The 14,014-nt window shown below is 41.5% G+C and overlaps 3 protein-coding genes and 1 long non-coding RNA gene across 4 annotated transcripts in view; all 4 read left to right on the top strand.

Annotated features, from left to right (window-relative positions):
- The first annotated feature begins 1,231 nt into the window (after positions 1–1,231).
- LOC110186469 (uncharacterized) lies at positions 1,232–3,062 on the top strand. Its single transcript, XM_020955656.2, has 2 exons — positions 1,232–1,353; positions 1,949–3,062. The coding sequence occupies exons 1-2, from the start codon at positions 1,336–1,338 to the stop codon at positions 2,498–2,500; spliced, it is 570 nt and encodes a 189-aa protein (XP_020811315.1). The 5' UTR covers positions 1,232–1,335; the 3' UTR covers positions 2,501–3,062.
- Positions 3,063–5,105: 2,043 nt separating this feature from the next.
- On the top strand, positions 5,106–7,567 carry Smvt (Sodium-dependent multivitamin transporter). Its single transcript, XM_020955655.2, has 7 exons — positions 5,106–5,613; positions 5,680–5,797; positions 5,855–5,922; positions 5,988–6,139; positions 6,201–6,341; positions 6,399–6,882; positions 6,947–7,567. The coding sequence occupies exons 1-7, from the start codon at positions 5,221–5,223 to the stop codon at positions 7,361–7,363; spliced, it is 1,773 nt and encodes a 590-aa protein (XP_020811314.2). The 5' UTR covers positions 5,106–5,220; the 3' UTR covers positions 7,364–7,567.
- A 1,469-nt stretch (positions 7,568–9,036) lies between these two features.
- On the top strand, positions 9,037–11,745 carry LOC110186467 (sodium-coupled monocarboxylate transporter 2). Its single transcript, XM_020955654.2, has 8 exons — positions 9,037–9,363; positions 9,626–9,785; positions 9,853–9,970; positions 10,036–10,255; positions 10,312–10,452; positions 10,527–10,635; positions 10,700–11,232; positions 11,294–11,745. The coding sequence occupies exons 1-8, from the start codon at positions 9,155–9,157 to the stop codon at positions 11,649–11,651; spliced, it is 1,848 nt and encodes a 615-aa protein (XP_020811313.2). The 5' UTR covers positions 9,037–9,154; the 3' UTR covers positions 11,652–11,745.
- Positions 11,746–12,416: 671 nt separating this feature from the next.
- Positions 12,417–14,014, top strand: part of LOC147642537 (uncharacterized) — a 216,145-nt gene continuing 214,547 nt past the window's right edge. The window contains exon 1 of the long non-coding RNA XR_015273266.1: positions 12,417–12,556. This is a non-coding gene — a long non-coding RNA (uncharacterized LOC147642537). The remainder of the gene's footprint in view (positions 12,557–14,014) is intronic.

The raw sequence follows: 14,014 nt of genomic DNA, 5'->3' as shown, positions 1-14,014 counted from the left end.
AAATGAAGATTTTTATCAATTTTAACGATGTTACCCCTTATAAAATTTAAAAATTTTTGAAAAAATTAAATTTTTGTCCGACATAGCTAGATCGATTCGGCTGTTGATGCTGATCAAAAATATATAATATTTATAGGGTCGGAAATGATTATTCCACTTAGTTTTAAGCTTCTGACTTACATGTAATACCATTTTTTGGGTGCATAATATTTATATTTCTATAGGACAATTTGTTTAACAAATCAAGGTTTTCAAATCTCATAACTAAGCCAAAGATGCATTAACTGCGTTTCATGCTTTTTACTGAAATCATAATACCCTGAAAAAGTGCAAAAAGTCCAAACATGTTTTATAAATTGATATTATTGGAATGCCTAGCCGTTAGTAACACCACATACTTGTGTCTATTTTAACAATATAACTTGGAATCTAAGCATTCTTGTAGTTTAACCTTTTAAAAAATGTTTCACTTTGCTTTTTATTGTTAGTTGATAAGGTGTTAAGTGAATTTTACTTGGTGTCTTCTTGAGAGTTGCTTCACTCATCTGCAAATTCAAATTCAGCCGAATTAAAAGGCTCCTTGGGAAACCCTAATTATACGCCCCCCTGCTCTACTGCTCTAGTTCGGAATCCCTCTAGTTTTTCCCTTTTTCTTTGTTTTTCCCAGGCCACATTTCGTAATAGCTTTATGGCCATGTGACGAGGCTGATACCAAGACTGAGACTTACTCGCGCACACAATTGAAAATGGGGAAAAGCGAAGACTGCAACTGCGGATTGGGCAACGGGAAATGCGAAATGCGAAAAGCGAAAAGACGTTTCGTCATGCCAAGGAACCGTCCCTAAAGGCCAGCAACGTATCTAAACATATATTTGTTGGATTATTTTTGGCAAACCATGATCGTCCTGTCCAAACAACATCTTTTGGCGAAAAGTCACTTCCTGGTCCCAGGCCGCCAGATCGAAGGAAAGTGCCAAAGGAAAATCCCAAATACCAAAATCGTTAGCGACATTTTATTTGTATTTTCTTTTTTTCAGTTTTCCATTTGGAAATTTTGTTTTATTGTGAGAAGCGCCACGGCAGTAGTAACAGCCAAAAGACAAAAAAAAAATGAGAAGACAAAAACAAGTTGGCAACGAAGCTTGGCCATAATGATGTTTGCCCGCCGAATGGGCCCGAAGACCCCGAGCCGGGTATAAAGAGTGGCTCTGCTGGCCACGGAGATGCATTCAGTCGCTGGTTCCCCACTCGAAAGCAACCAAATTCACTTACTCCACTCTACTCTACTCGACTTTTCCCCCCAAAACTCAACACACACACACCCAAATCGTCGCTATGAACTCCTTCTCAGTGGTAAGTAGGATCATGATCCTGAAATCTACAAGTCAAGCAAAACGGATAACGGACTTCTTTGGATACCAGAGGGAAAGCCCTTGAACATTTTAAAAAGCTGCTAGGTGTCGGAGATTTTGTAAGACTTCCAAATAGATCCTTGAGGAGCATCTCTTATTGAGCTACAGTGCATTTAATGGAGGAAAAAAAATAAATAAAATATATCTTTCAAAGATCTAAAGTGCCCTTAAAGTGATCAGTAAATAATATGACAGGGAATTAACAAAAGCTAAAGTAACTTGGAAAATTGAATGTACTTCTTTAGGCAAAACTTAGGAAACAAATTTCCTCCGGAATTAGTTTATCAATTTAATAATTAGAGTTTAGGTCTGTATTCCAGAAGAATCAAACAAATTAACTATAAATAATGAAGAAAATATTAAGAAAAGTTGAAAAGGAATTTGAAATTGATTTAGCAAGAGTACAACTTCTAAAAAATTTAAAAAGTATTCCGAATTTCAAAATCTTAGAGAAGCTATCCAAGACATATTTTTATTTAATAATTCATAATATTTAAATTTACAAATAATTAACCCTCTGATCTCGTCCCTTTCAGTTCTTAGTGTTCGCTCTGGCCGCTCTGGCTGCAGCGGAGCCGCCATCCGGCTATAACTATCCCCGAGGAGGGGGTGGTGGTGGCGGATTCGGAGGCGGCTTTGGAGGTGGCTCCTCGTTTGGAGGTGGCTCCTCCTTTGGCGGCGGCGGCGGTGGCGGCTACCAGGCCGTGAGCGGTGGCTTCCAGACCTCCGAGGGCCAGAACGTGGATCCCCAGCTGCTGGAGCAGGTGCGTCAGATCCTGCTCAACGAGGAGAGCAAGCAGGGAGGCGGCGGCGGCGGTGGTGGTGGTGGCGGCGGCGGCGGCTACCCCAGTGGTCCCTCTACCAGCTACGGACCACCGTCCACTAGCTACGGAGCACCCGGCATCGGAGGCGGCGGTGGCCGTGTCGTGGGCATTGATCTGGAGGGCGTCCGCCAGGCCATCCAGGTGGCCCAGTTCGCCCAGCAGAGCTCACAGCAGGGTGGCAACGGCGGCGGATATCCCAGTGCCCCGTCCGGCTCCTATGGAGCACCCTCGAGGCCCAGCGGCAGCTACGGAGCGCCCTTCTAAGATCCCCGTCAAACTCTAAAAGGTCTCATCACTTCACTGCCAAAAATGAACTGCCGATGGAATGGACGAAGACATGCAACCCGACCAAGAAGACACTATAAAGATTTGGGTATCCTGGATCGATCGCCCACAGATCGTTTCTTTCCCCCTCGAAAACGAAAAAACAACAAAATTTTTCCTTCCCAAACACTCAGCGACTGTAACTCTCAGTTCCCCCGAAAGATCCCAACTCCCCCATGTTTCCAACTCAAAAAACTCCAAACTTAATCTCGAATCTCGGCATCTCGTCAATGCGAGGACATTCGGGGCTTTGTTTTGGACTTTTTCTCATGTTTTGTAACACCTTTGTACATAGTTCTTTCACACTGAAAAAAAAACCAACACAAAAACTGAAAAAGCCACACAAAAACAAAACACAAGATGGAAAAACACACAACAGAACACCCCAGACAGTGTTATAACGCATTATTAGCTCGTAAGTGTTTTTATTTTATATGAAACAAACAAAGAAACAACAAAAAAAATATGAAAACAATAAAAAAAATAGTAAATTTTGTCACCGTTAAATGATGACCATGTGTTTTTATTCGGATCTCTAGCTACATTAAATTTCGGATATGTTTTTGTAATGATTTGTGGTTGAAAAATGAACTGACCCCATTTTCAATGGTCCCCAGCACTTGGATGATCTCTCTTAATGACAATAACAATCCAAACCAGACCATTACCATTACCACTCACATAGACCAATTGCAATTAAACGAGTTCAAAGCTCTCCATAAATCGAATTGTCACTGGCCTTATGTGAGGTTTTATTTTTTCGTTACTTTAAATACCAAGCCAAGCATCTTCAAAAAATCCTTTCACTTTTTGGCTCTATTATGGCATGAGGTGGCTGTAACCCCTACTCCTACACTCTGAAAAAATACCTCATCGATTTCTGAAATTTTCTTCTATTACACTACCTGAAATTAATAATACCGGTACCCAAAAAATGTCACACTGATAAGTTTTATGAAAACTTATATCTAACATGGCTAAAGGCACGAGTAAAATGTATATCTAGAAACTCTGAATATTTTAAAAATAAAATCTGTACTTTAATTGTTAACAGTGCAAGCGGTATACTCTCATCATCAATGGCTGTCGTGCAAGTGCTCGAAATGGAAGTCTGAGATGAAGATGAAGATGGGGATGCTGGTTGGTGGATGTTGGATAGTTTATATAGCCGGCAGATGGGGCCTCGGGGGCGCCTCATTACGCCAAGATTGCGACAGATGCAATCGCGAGGCTCTGGGCCAGAAATGCAGATGGTTGCGGGGATGATGTTGGTCGTCGATGGACATCAACTATTACAGCCACTGTCTGAAGTTGGAGCTGCGAGCTCAGAGCTCAGACCTCGGACCTGAAGTGGAAGCTAGAGAAGAAGCTGAAGCTGCAGCCACTTAACCAACATTCGGCATCATTAACATTGCCCAATTGAGTGCGTGCCGAGGTGGCCTTATCCCCATCACCATCCCCAACTCCATCCACAAGTCCACATATGGCAGTGCATCCAAAATGATGCACCGCAGCGAGACTCTTGGCATCCATCGATTACAGCATCGCAGAAGCCGCCACCACAATATTTGCAGATGCTAAAAAAAGACATCTTATCTATTGAATTATTCATGGGGAGCCGGAGATTATCTATCTAGATTTTGTAATAATAAATTACCATATACTATATATACTTGTTTATAAAAGATAGGAAGCAATCTGAAGTGGAACATTGCAGGTGGATTATAGTTTTTTGTCATACAAATTTACAAGAACATTTAGTCTTCATTAAGACCAGGTTGTAACCAAATTCTTGATCCTATCTTTAAAAGAGAACTAGGAATAGCGGTCTAGAACAGTTACTAGATCTGAAACAGAAACTAAACATTACTTACTCTGATGAAATCTAGTACTTATTTTTTCACAAAGTTAACCTTAATCCGTCATACAATATTTGGGAATAGCCCATTAAAATTATATGAATATTTACAAATGTAAGCTTCTGATAAGCATCATAACCCACTAACAGTTGTCAAATACCATTTTCTTGGTTATGACATAAAACACGTTATCAGATCTTTGATATGAGAGATCCATAAAATACCTATGGTTATGATGGAACTCTATAAGTTCCAGTCGAGTGGCCTTGCCTGAGGTTGAAATCCCAAAGAGTCTTAACCTCACGTGAAATTCTCTCGCTCTCTTTTGGGATGACTGGCAATCAGACGTGGATGACTAGCGGGTTCTCGTCCAAGGAAGAGGAACGGGACCCCAGTGGGTGGTATCAGTGTCAACAGCAGCCATAAGATGACAGTGAAAACAATGAATGAGATGACATGAGATGGACGTCCGCCCACCGATAATCTGGGCTAATGTCAGTAGACACTGGAGAGCAGCCAGATAGCCGGATGGGAATGAGGGGTCTTACGATCCTAGCAGATAACACCCATCGTCTAGATAAGGTCCAGGCGGCGTGAGAGCGCCGTCGATAGATAATATTTAAGCGGAGATAAGAAATTGCCAAGCGCCAAAGTGCTATATAAAGGAAAATCTGTCACCGTAATGCGCTTAATCGTGATTTCTCCGCCGCGCCGGAGTTGAAAATAGCCGGAAAGTGAAGTGAAGTGTTCAAAGTGTAGACCCCTGATCCTCGAGAGGATTCTGAATAAACCCTGTGCAAAATGTCTTCCCTAACGAACGCCTCCATTTTGGCCACCGCGGCTTCCGTGGTTCCGGACTCTCAGTTCGTGTTCACTTCCTCGGATTACGCGGTCTTTGCCTTCATGCTGGGCATCTCGGCATCCATTGGTGTATATTTCGGATTTTTCGCCAAGGGTGCTGACACCACCGAGGAGTATCTGATGGGTGGCAAGCGGATGAAAACGATTCCCATTGCCATTTCCCTGGTGGCCAGCCAGCTGTCCGCCATTTCGATCATGACAATTCCGGCTGAGATGTACGCCTACGGGATAAATTGGTTCTTCAATGTGGTTTGCATGATTGTGGTGGTTCCACTCCTTAATTACGTGGTCATTCCGGTTTTCTACAACAATAACATCACGAATTGCTACGAGGTGATCTATTAGACCGGATTTCTTAAAGGAATCATATATCTATAGCCATATCCTGTGTATTTCCAGTATTTGGAGATGCGTTTTTGCCGGGAAGTGCGAGTCCTGCAGACATTTATCTTCATTATGACAATGTTCTTCATGCTGCCCATCTTTATCTTCCTGCCTTCGTTGGCCTTTGCCCAAGGTGGGTTCTCACTCTTAACTTTTGGCTATACAAAAAGTAATTATTAATCTCCCTCAGTGACTGGATTCAATGTGCACATCATCAACACCGTGGTCTGTGGCATATGCGTCTTTTACACCATGTTTGTGAGTATAAAATAAATACTAGTTACTACTATATTATATTATTCGATTTTTCATCACATTTTTAGGGCGGAATCAAGGCTGTGGTGTGGACGGATGTCATCCAGGCTGCCATTATGGTGGTCTCTGTGGTTTTGGTGGGCGTAATGGGCGCCAATCGCGTAGGTGGTCTATCCGAGGTCCTGCGCATTGCCGGCGAGGGAGGACGCCTGGATATCAAGTGGGTTACCAGTTACTGATATTTTTCCGTAATCCTTACCTAATTCTCTCCCTCCTTGCAGCTTCAACTTTGATCCTACGACACGCTCCACAATCTGGAATATTTTCAGTTCGGCCACGTTGATGTGGGCAGGTTATGTGGGTCTGAATCAGAGCTGCGTGCAGAGAATAGTGTCCCTGCCATCGTTGGGTCATGCCAGGAGGTGAGTCATTAATTCATTGACTTGGTTTATGGGCTGACCCCTCTCCCACTTATGTAGATCCCTTGTGCTCTTTGGCTTTGGCTTCATCCTCATCATGTTTTTCAACTGCTTCACGGGCATTGTGATGTACGCTCGCTTCCATGACTGCGATCCGATTGAGTCCGGCCATGTGTCCAAGGTGGACAAAATGGTGCCTTACTTTGTCCAGGACACAGTGGGTCATCTGTGGGGCATGCCGGGCGTGTTCATCTCCTGCGTGTTCAGTGCCGCCCTCAGCACACTCTCGGCCAGCATCAACTCCTTGGGCGGCGTGGTCTACTTCGACTACATTAAGCCCCACATCCGGCACACGGAGCACAAGGCCAATGTGATTATGAAGCTGTTCGTCCTCTTTGCGGGCATCTACTGCATCTTTGGCGGCATGATGGTGGAGAAGTTCAACTCGATTCTGCAAGTGCTATACTCGATTGGCGGCGTTAGCTTTGGCTCCACCTGTGGGGTTTTCATGCTGGGAATGCTAGTTCCCAGTTCGCATGGAAGGGTGAGTGTTTGCAGATCTCGTTCCGACCCGAGCCATAAAAATAATCCCATGAAATCCCGATTAGGCTGCCTTGAGTGGAGTAATTGCCAGCATAACCGTCATGGCCTCCATTGTGATCTGCAGTTGGGGTCGCAACCACTACGATACCCTGCCCAAGACCACCGAGGGTTGTCCAGCTTCCAATCTGAATGGATCCCTCTCCAGCACAGCTGCCTCTCTGCTGCTCCAATCAACGACGGAAGTCCCCGCCAAAGATGAGGGTTTCAGCATTCTGGATCTTACCTTCAACTGGTATGTGGTGGTGGGCTTCATCATCACCTGGCTGGTTGCCATACCCCTGAGCCACATCCTGAAGCCGAAATCGGACTACAAGCTGGATCCCAAGCTGCTCTCGCCGGTGGTGCAGCCCTTCGTCAACTATGAACTGGCTCAGGCCGAGGAGCCCCACGAACTGAAGCTGGAGAGGCCCGAAAAGGTCTGAGAATAGGATGGGATGGGATGTGACTATGACTGTGACAAAGGATGTGCTTCATAAGCATCAGTTGGAGTCTTAAAGATATTATAAAATAGGAACTTCTAATACAGCTTCAAACTAGAGGATAATATTTTAGAATATTTTCATTGTTCATTGTTATGATTTTTGTGTTTTGTAATGAAAATTATAATAAAGTAAAGGTTATTGAAATTAACTCTATTTAATTTAAGTTTTACTTCTTCATTTATATAAACTCCAGAGAAGCCTTACTGTATCTGGCTGAACAGTTGAATCCAGCAAATACCAGACCAATGACCAGACAGATTCAGGCTGTTTGCAGAGAGAGAGAAACCCACCACGGAACTTATCTTGGTCAACTATAAAGTCTATATCCCTAGATATCGCTATCTTTACTAGGACAGAATCTATAAATAGGTGAAAACTACACTGCTCTCTGGAGAGTATCATGCCAAATGAGATATCCCGAGACCCAGAGAGATCGTAAATCGTGCAACTCGCTAAAAGTGCTTATCGCTGACATTGGCCAAATATTTAAGCCGTAATCGGTGGGCCAAGAGTGTTAAGCTCTCCACACACTCCGTCAAAGGGTCGTATAAAACCAAGGGGTAGGTAACCTGGAGGAACCCACAGCCCCAAGTATTTACTGTTGTCAAAAAATCTGAATTTATGCAAATACAAACAATGAAAATGGAAAGTTTTAAACGAAACGCGCGAAGAGTAAATAGATCTTTTCACAGGAAAACACCATGTGGTTGATGGCGGCTTCTGGTCATGATTATACAATTCTTCTGAATGACTTTCTTCTGTCGAAGGAAGAGAAGGTAGGGATTCTCCAAAACTGTCTAGAAAGTCAGCGTGAATAATGAAAAAACTGGGGCAGAGAGGCACACGGCTTGAATAAATTAAGTTAATACCAAAAGCCATCGTCTATAAAGCAGGCTTAGTTCTAGACTTAATAAAAGCTTCTCTAATAACGTTTTATGTTTCTAAATTTAGGTTTACCGCCGAGAGATTAAGCTTATTACAATTATACTGGGAAAGTAAATAGTATAGTAAACACAATAAGTATTTAATTATAGATAAGCAACAAATTAAATCACTGATTAGCTTACTTGGGCAAATAAAAAGCACTTTCTTTACTCTTATATGTACTGTAAATAAAGATTGTAACATTTTCTTTACTCAAACAGAATATTGACTTATCGTACATATATTGCAATACTAAAATATTGCCTTAAATTATGATATATAATCAACTAAGACTTTATTATGACATCCTTAACCCAGATCCTGTTTGAAATATTTAAATCCATGTTAATAACTTAGAATTATATTTTTCCAATCGTTCCATCTTTAAGAGTATTCACATATTCGGTTTAATTGAAAGCACAAAAGACGTAGGTTGGACACAATTTGTAAGAACGAATCTCCGATCCGATTCTCCAGTTCAAGTTTCAGCTAACATCCATATATCTCAGAGCCCGGCCAAGATGGAAGAACCAGAGGCCAGGCAAACACACAAATAGTACAATATAAGAGCCGCCTGCTGGCTCTTGATAAGGAAGCGCTAATCCCCGCCTGATTTACGGGAGGAGGAGAGCAGCATCAAGTTCAGATAAGGAGGCTCCTACGGACAGCAAGCGATATTTAAGTACCAACCCAAGCCCGGGTGCAGCAAGTTTGCTCCCAGCATCCGTGCCATGTGAATCACCAGTTGAAGAAGTCCCAGCAAAAATACCTTTCTAGCAATTATCCAAAGGAGAACCTTCAGTCAGGATGTCCACGGCCACCACAATGGCTGCCGCTTCGCAGGACCTTAGATTCGGGACCACGGACTACATTGTATTCGTCATCATGCTCTGTGCCTCGGCGGGCATAGGAGTGTACTTTGGATTCTTCTCCAAGGCCAAGAACACCACGGAGGAGTATCTGCGCGGCGGGAAGAAGATGCAGACCCTGCCCATAGCCATATCTTTGGTGGCCAGGTGAGAGAGAGTATAGCGGTGTTTGGCGGTCCCAGCCGTATTCCTCTCGATTCCGTCACGATTCCGACTATCTTTATGGATGGTCATATAAACGGATTGCGTCAATTGGGCACCGGAGACGTGCTTCCAAGAAGCACTAAGGATTTGCCTCAAAACTAATTAAAAAAGATTATGTAACAACGAGGAACTCCTGGAATCTGTTTGGATATCGATGTCAATATAAACTGTAGTTCCTAATACTTGTTTCTGATTCTGATTTTAGTCAACTGTCTGGCATTGCCATCATGTCCATTCCCGCGGAGAGCTACACCTATGGTTTCAACTACATATTCGTGGTTCTGGCCATGTTGGCAGTGATTCCCATCCTGATCTACATCATTGTGCCAGTTTTTTACGAGAATAATGTGTCCAACTGCTATGAGGTGAGTTGTCTCTTAATTAACGATTAAATTATCAAAGAAATTTATTGAAATTGTATACTATTTTCAGTATTTGGAGATGAGGTTTAATAAGCGCACCCGGCAGCTGGTGACCGCCACTTTTGTGATGAACTCCTTCCTGATGCTACCCGTTTATATGTTTATTCCCTCTCTGGCCTTTGCCCAGGGTAAGTAGAAGTCCTTCCCAATCCTATATAGACAAAACAAATCCTTAGAATCCTCTTCCACACAGTCACTGGTGTAAATATCCACCTGATTAATGTCATGGTCTCCTCCATTTGCATCTTCTACACCATGCTGGGTGGCATTAAGGCTGTGGTTTGGACAGATGTCGTCCAGGGTGGCATTATGCTGCTCTCCGTCGTCGCCGTGGGAGTCCTGGGCACAATTCGTTCTGGTGGCATTTCCAGTGTAATGGATCATGCCTCTGAAGGCGGACGCTTTAACTTTGAGTGGGTTTTCGTTGATCACACTCTTAAAGATCATTTTAAAATGCCTTCTTCTACAGCTTCCGCTTGGATCCTCGCATCCGTCTGACCTTCTGGAGTGCCACCATGGGCGGGATCTGCATGTGGACGGGTCATATTGGTTTAAACCAAAGCTGCGTCCAGCGCATTGTCTCTCTGCCTTCGTACTCTCATGCCAAGAAGTGAGTATTTAAATTTAAAAATTAACTCCTGAGCCACCAGGATTTTTAAATTCCCTTCAATTATTATGTTTCAGATCTCTGGTAATTGCCGGTTTGGGTTTCCTAATCATCAGCTTCTTCAACACTATCTCGGGAATTATTATGTTTGCCCGATACTATGGCTGCGATCCCCTGTTGGCGGGCGTAAGTTCATCCTATATATTATTTATAAATTGACCTATTTAAGGAAATTGTATTACAATTACAGCTGGTCAGCAAGCCGGACAAGATGATGCCCTTCTTTGTGCAGGACATCATGGGCCATCTAGCCGGAATGCCGGGTGTCTTTATCTCCTGCGTGTTTAGTGCCGCCCTGAGCTCCCTTTCCGCCACGCTGAACTCCCTGGCCGGCGTGGTCTACTTCGACTACATAAAGCCCAGGATCAGGCACACCGAGGCGCGGGCCAATTGGGCCATGAAGCTGATCGTGGTGGTGATGGGTGGCTACTGCATTCTGGGTGGGTTTGTGGTCCAGAATTTCAACTCCATCCTACAGACTGTGGTCACCATTACGGGTATCAACACGGGTGCCGTGGTGGGAGTCTTTCTCCTGGGCATGTTCGTGCCCCGGTGTAATGCCAAGACAGCGGTGTCGAGCATAGTTTTCAGTGTGATTGCCATGGTTTGGGTGATTGCCAACGGCCAGATGAACTTCAAGTCCGGTCTGATCAAGTACGAAGTGCTACCCAATACGCTCGATCGGTGTGAGGCCCGGGGTCTGCACGTGATTTTGGATGCAATGTGAGTAGAGGCACTTCAATTTAGATGAAGACTTTAATAATACCTTCCTGCCTCCTTCCAGCAAAAAGACGGACTTTACACCGGTCACAGTGAAGCCTCCTTCGGGGGCCCCCGTCACCACCGCCTTCGACAGCAATCGCGACTTCTCCCTGTACGACATCTCGTTCTATTGGTACAAGGTACTTGGAACCGCTCTGATTTTCCTGTGGGCGATTCCCATGAGCTATGTCTGGCGACCGGATAAGAATGAAAAACAGAATCCCAAGCTCTATTCTCCATTTGTGCGAAAGTTCCTTTCCCTTCCGCCTGCGGAACAGGAAATGGAGGAGGCGCCACTGCGAGAAGACAAGGTCAGGGATATACCCAACCTACGGATAGATCCGGGCGATAAAGAAAAGGAAGCTAGTCTCGAGTACTGATTCTACTTAAGTATTCTAGTTAATTTTATACTTAGGGTGAAATATATCCAAGATGATTAAGAAAACTAAATAAACGAAAACCTAAACGAAATTAGATAAGACAAGAAAGGAAGCTAACTTCGGCAGGCCGAAGTTTATATACCCTTGCAGACAGAACTTCTATGACTTGGAATCTCAACAATATAAATTATATTTATTTGTGTTAAAAAAAAAATGAAGTAATACCTGCTTTCATTTCATTCACCTATACATATTATATGTGCAGTTTTACATTCGCAGATTTGCATTTTTCCTCTACATCAAACAATCGTTTGTATGGCACCTATATAACATAGTCGTCCGATTTTCATGAAATTTGACACAAAATTTAAGACTAATACAAAATGGCTATACCTCAAATTTGATGAAAATCAGCTGAAAACTGAAAAAGTTATACATTTAATTGTATTAATTTCTCGATCGTTCCTATGGGAGCTATATGATATAGTAGTCCGATTTTCATAAAATTTTACGCAAAATTGTAGAGTATAGTAGAATGGCTATATCTCAAATTTGATCCAATTCTATTGAAAACTGAAAAAGTTAAAAATTTTTTTGTAAAAATTTTTCGATCATTCCTATGGCAGCTATATGATATAGTCGTCCGATCCGGCCCGTTCCGACATATATACGAGTGAGAGTATATGGAAGGCTAACTACAAAGTTTCATTCAGATAGCTTCAAAACTGAGAGACTAGTTTGCGTAGAAACGGACAGAAGGACAGACGGACAGACGGACATGGCTAGATCGACTCGGCTGTTGATCCTGATCAAGAATATATATACTTTATATAGTCGGAGGTGCCTCCTTCACTGCGTTGCAAACTTCTGACTGAAATTATAATACCCTGCAAGGGTATAAAAATGTATTTTTAATGGGCAGAATAGGGATACAATAGATGTCTGAAAGCCGTTAATAATTTGTATTCCCAGGGTATTATAATTTCAGTCAGAAGCATAAAACTAGGTGAAGGAGTCATTTCCGACCCTATAAATCATATATATTCTTGATCAGCAGCAAAAGCCGAATCCGATCCAAATTTAATTTTTTCAAAATTTCGAACATTTTATAAGGGGTTACATCATTAACATTGTCAAAAATGGATAAAAATTGTGATTTTTTTAAATTTTAAATCGAGTATGCAGATTTATTAAAGTGCATAAAATTAAAACAGGACAGCTTTCCGAATGAAAATTAATGCATTTTTGGCTAAGTTTTGAGATTTTTAAACTTTGATTTGTAGATCAAATTTTCATATATAATATAGATAAATATCCGCTTTAAAAATTGTTTTATCCTGTAGTCAGAAGCTTGTAACGCCCCCAGGAGTCATTTCCGACCCTATAAATCGTATATATTCTTGATCAGCATCAATAGCCGAATCGATCGAGCCATCTCCGGTAGAAAAGAAAATTTGCAAATTTTTTCACATTTTTATCATCATTAATTTTACATCTGTAAAATTTAAAAAAAAATGTCAAAATTTTAAATTATTTATAATTGTAAATCGAGTATGCAGATTTATTAAACTACAAAAAACTAGCACAGAACAGCTTTCCGAATTAAAATTAATGCATTTTTGGCTTAGTTATGAGATTTTTGAACTTTGATTTGTAAAACAAATTTTCATATAAAATATAGATAAATATCCGCTTTAAATATGGCATTATCCTGTAGTCAGAAGCTTGTAACGCCCCCAGGAGTCATTTCCGACCCTATAAATCATATATATTCTTGATCAGCATCAATAGCCGAATCGATTTAGCCATCTCCGGTAGAAAAAAAATTTTGCAAATTTTTTCACATTTTTATCATCATTAATTTTTACATCTGTAAAATTTAAAAAAAACGTCAAAATTTTAAATTATTTAAAATTGTGAATCGAGTATGCAGATTTATTAAACTACTAAAAACTAGCACAGAACAGCTTTCCGAATTAAAATTAATGCATTTTTGGCTTAGTTATGAGATTTTTGAACTTTGATTTGTAAAACAAATTTTCATATAAAATATAGATAAATATCCGCTTTAAATATGGCATTATCCTGTAGTCAGAAGCTTGTAACGCCCCCAGGAGTCATTTCCGACCCTATAAATCATATATATTCTTGATCAACACCAACAGCAGAGTCGATCTATGTCTGACAAAAATTAAATTTTTTCAAAATTTTAAAAATGTTATAAGGGGTCGTTCAAATTGATAAAAATTGTGAGTTTTTTACATTTTAAATCGAGTATGCAGATTTATTAAACTGCAAAAAACTAACATGGGACAACTGTCCAAATTGAAGTTAATGCGTTTTTGGTTTATATATGAGTTTTT

Source organism: Drosophila serrata, unplaced genomic scaffold (assembly GCF_035046125.1).
Source record: "Drosophila serrata isolate PLE 108 unplaced genomic scaffold, ASM3504612v1 contig_382, whole genome shotgun sequence".
Taxonomy (NCBI): domain Eukaryota; kingdom Metazoa; phylum Arthropoda; class Insecta; order Diptera; family Drosophilidae; genus Drosophila; species Drosophila serrata.
The sequence above is the reverse complement of the archived record's forward strand: the minus strand, read 5'-3'. Positions and strand labels throughout refer to the sequence as shown.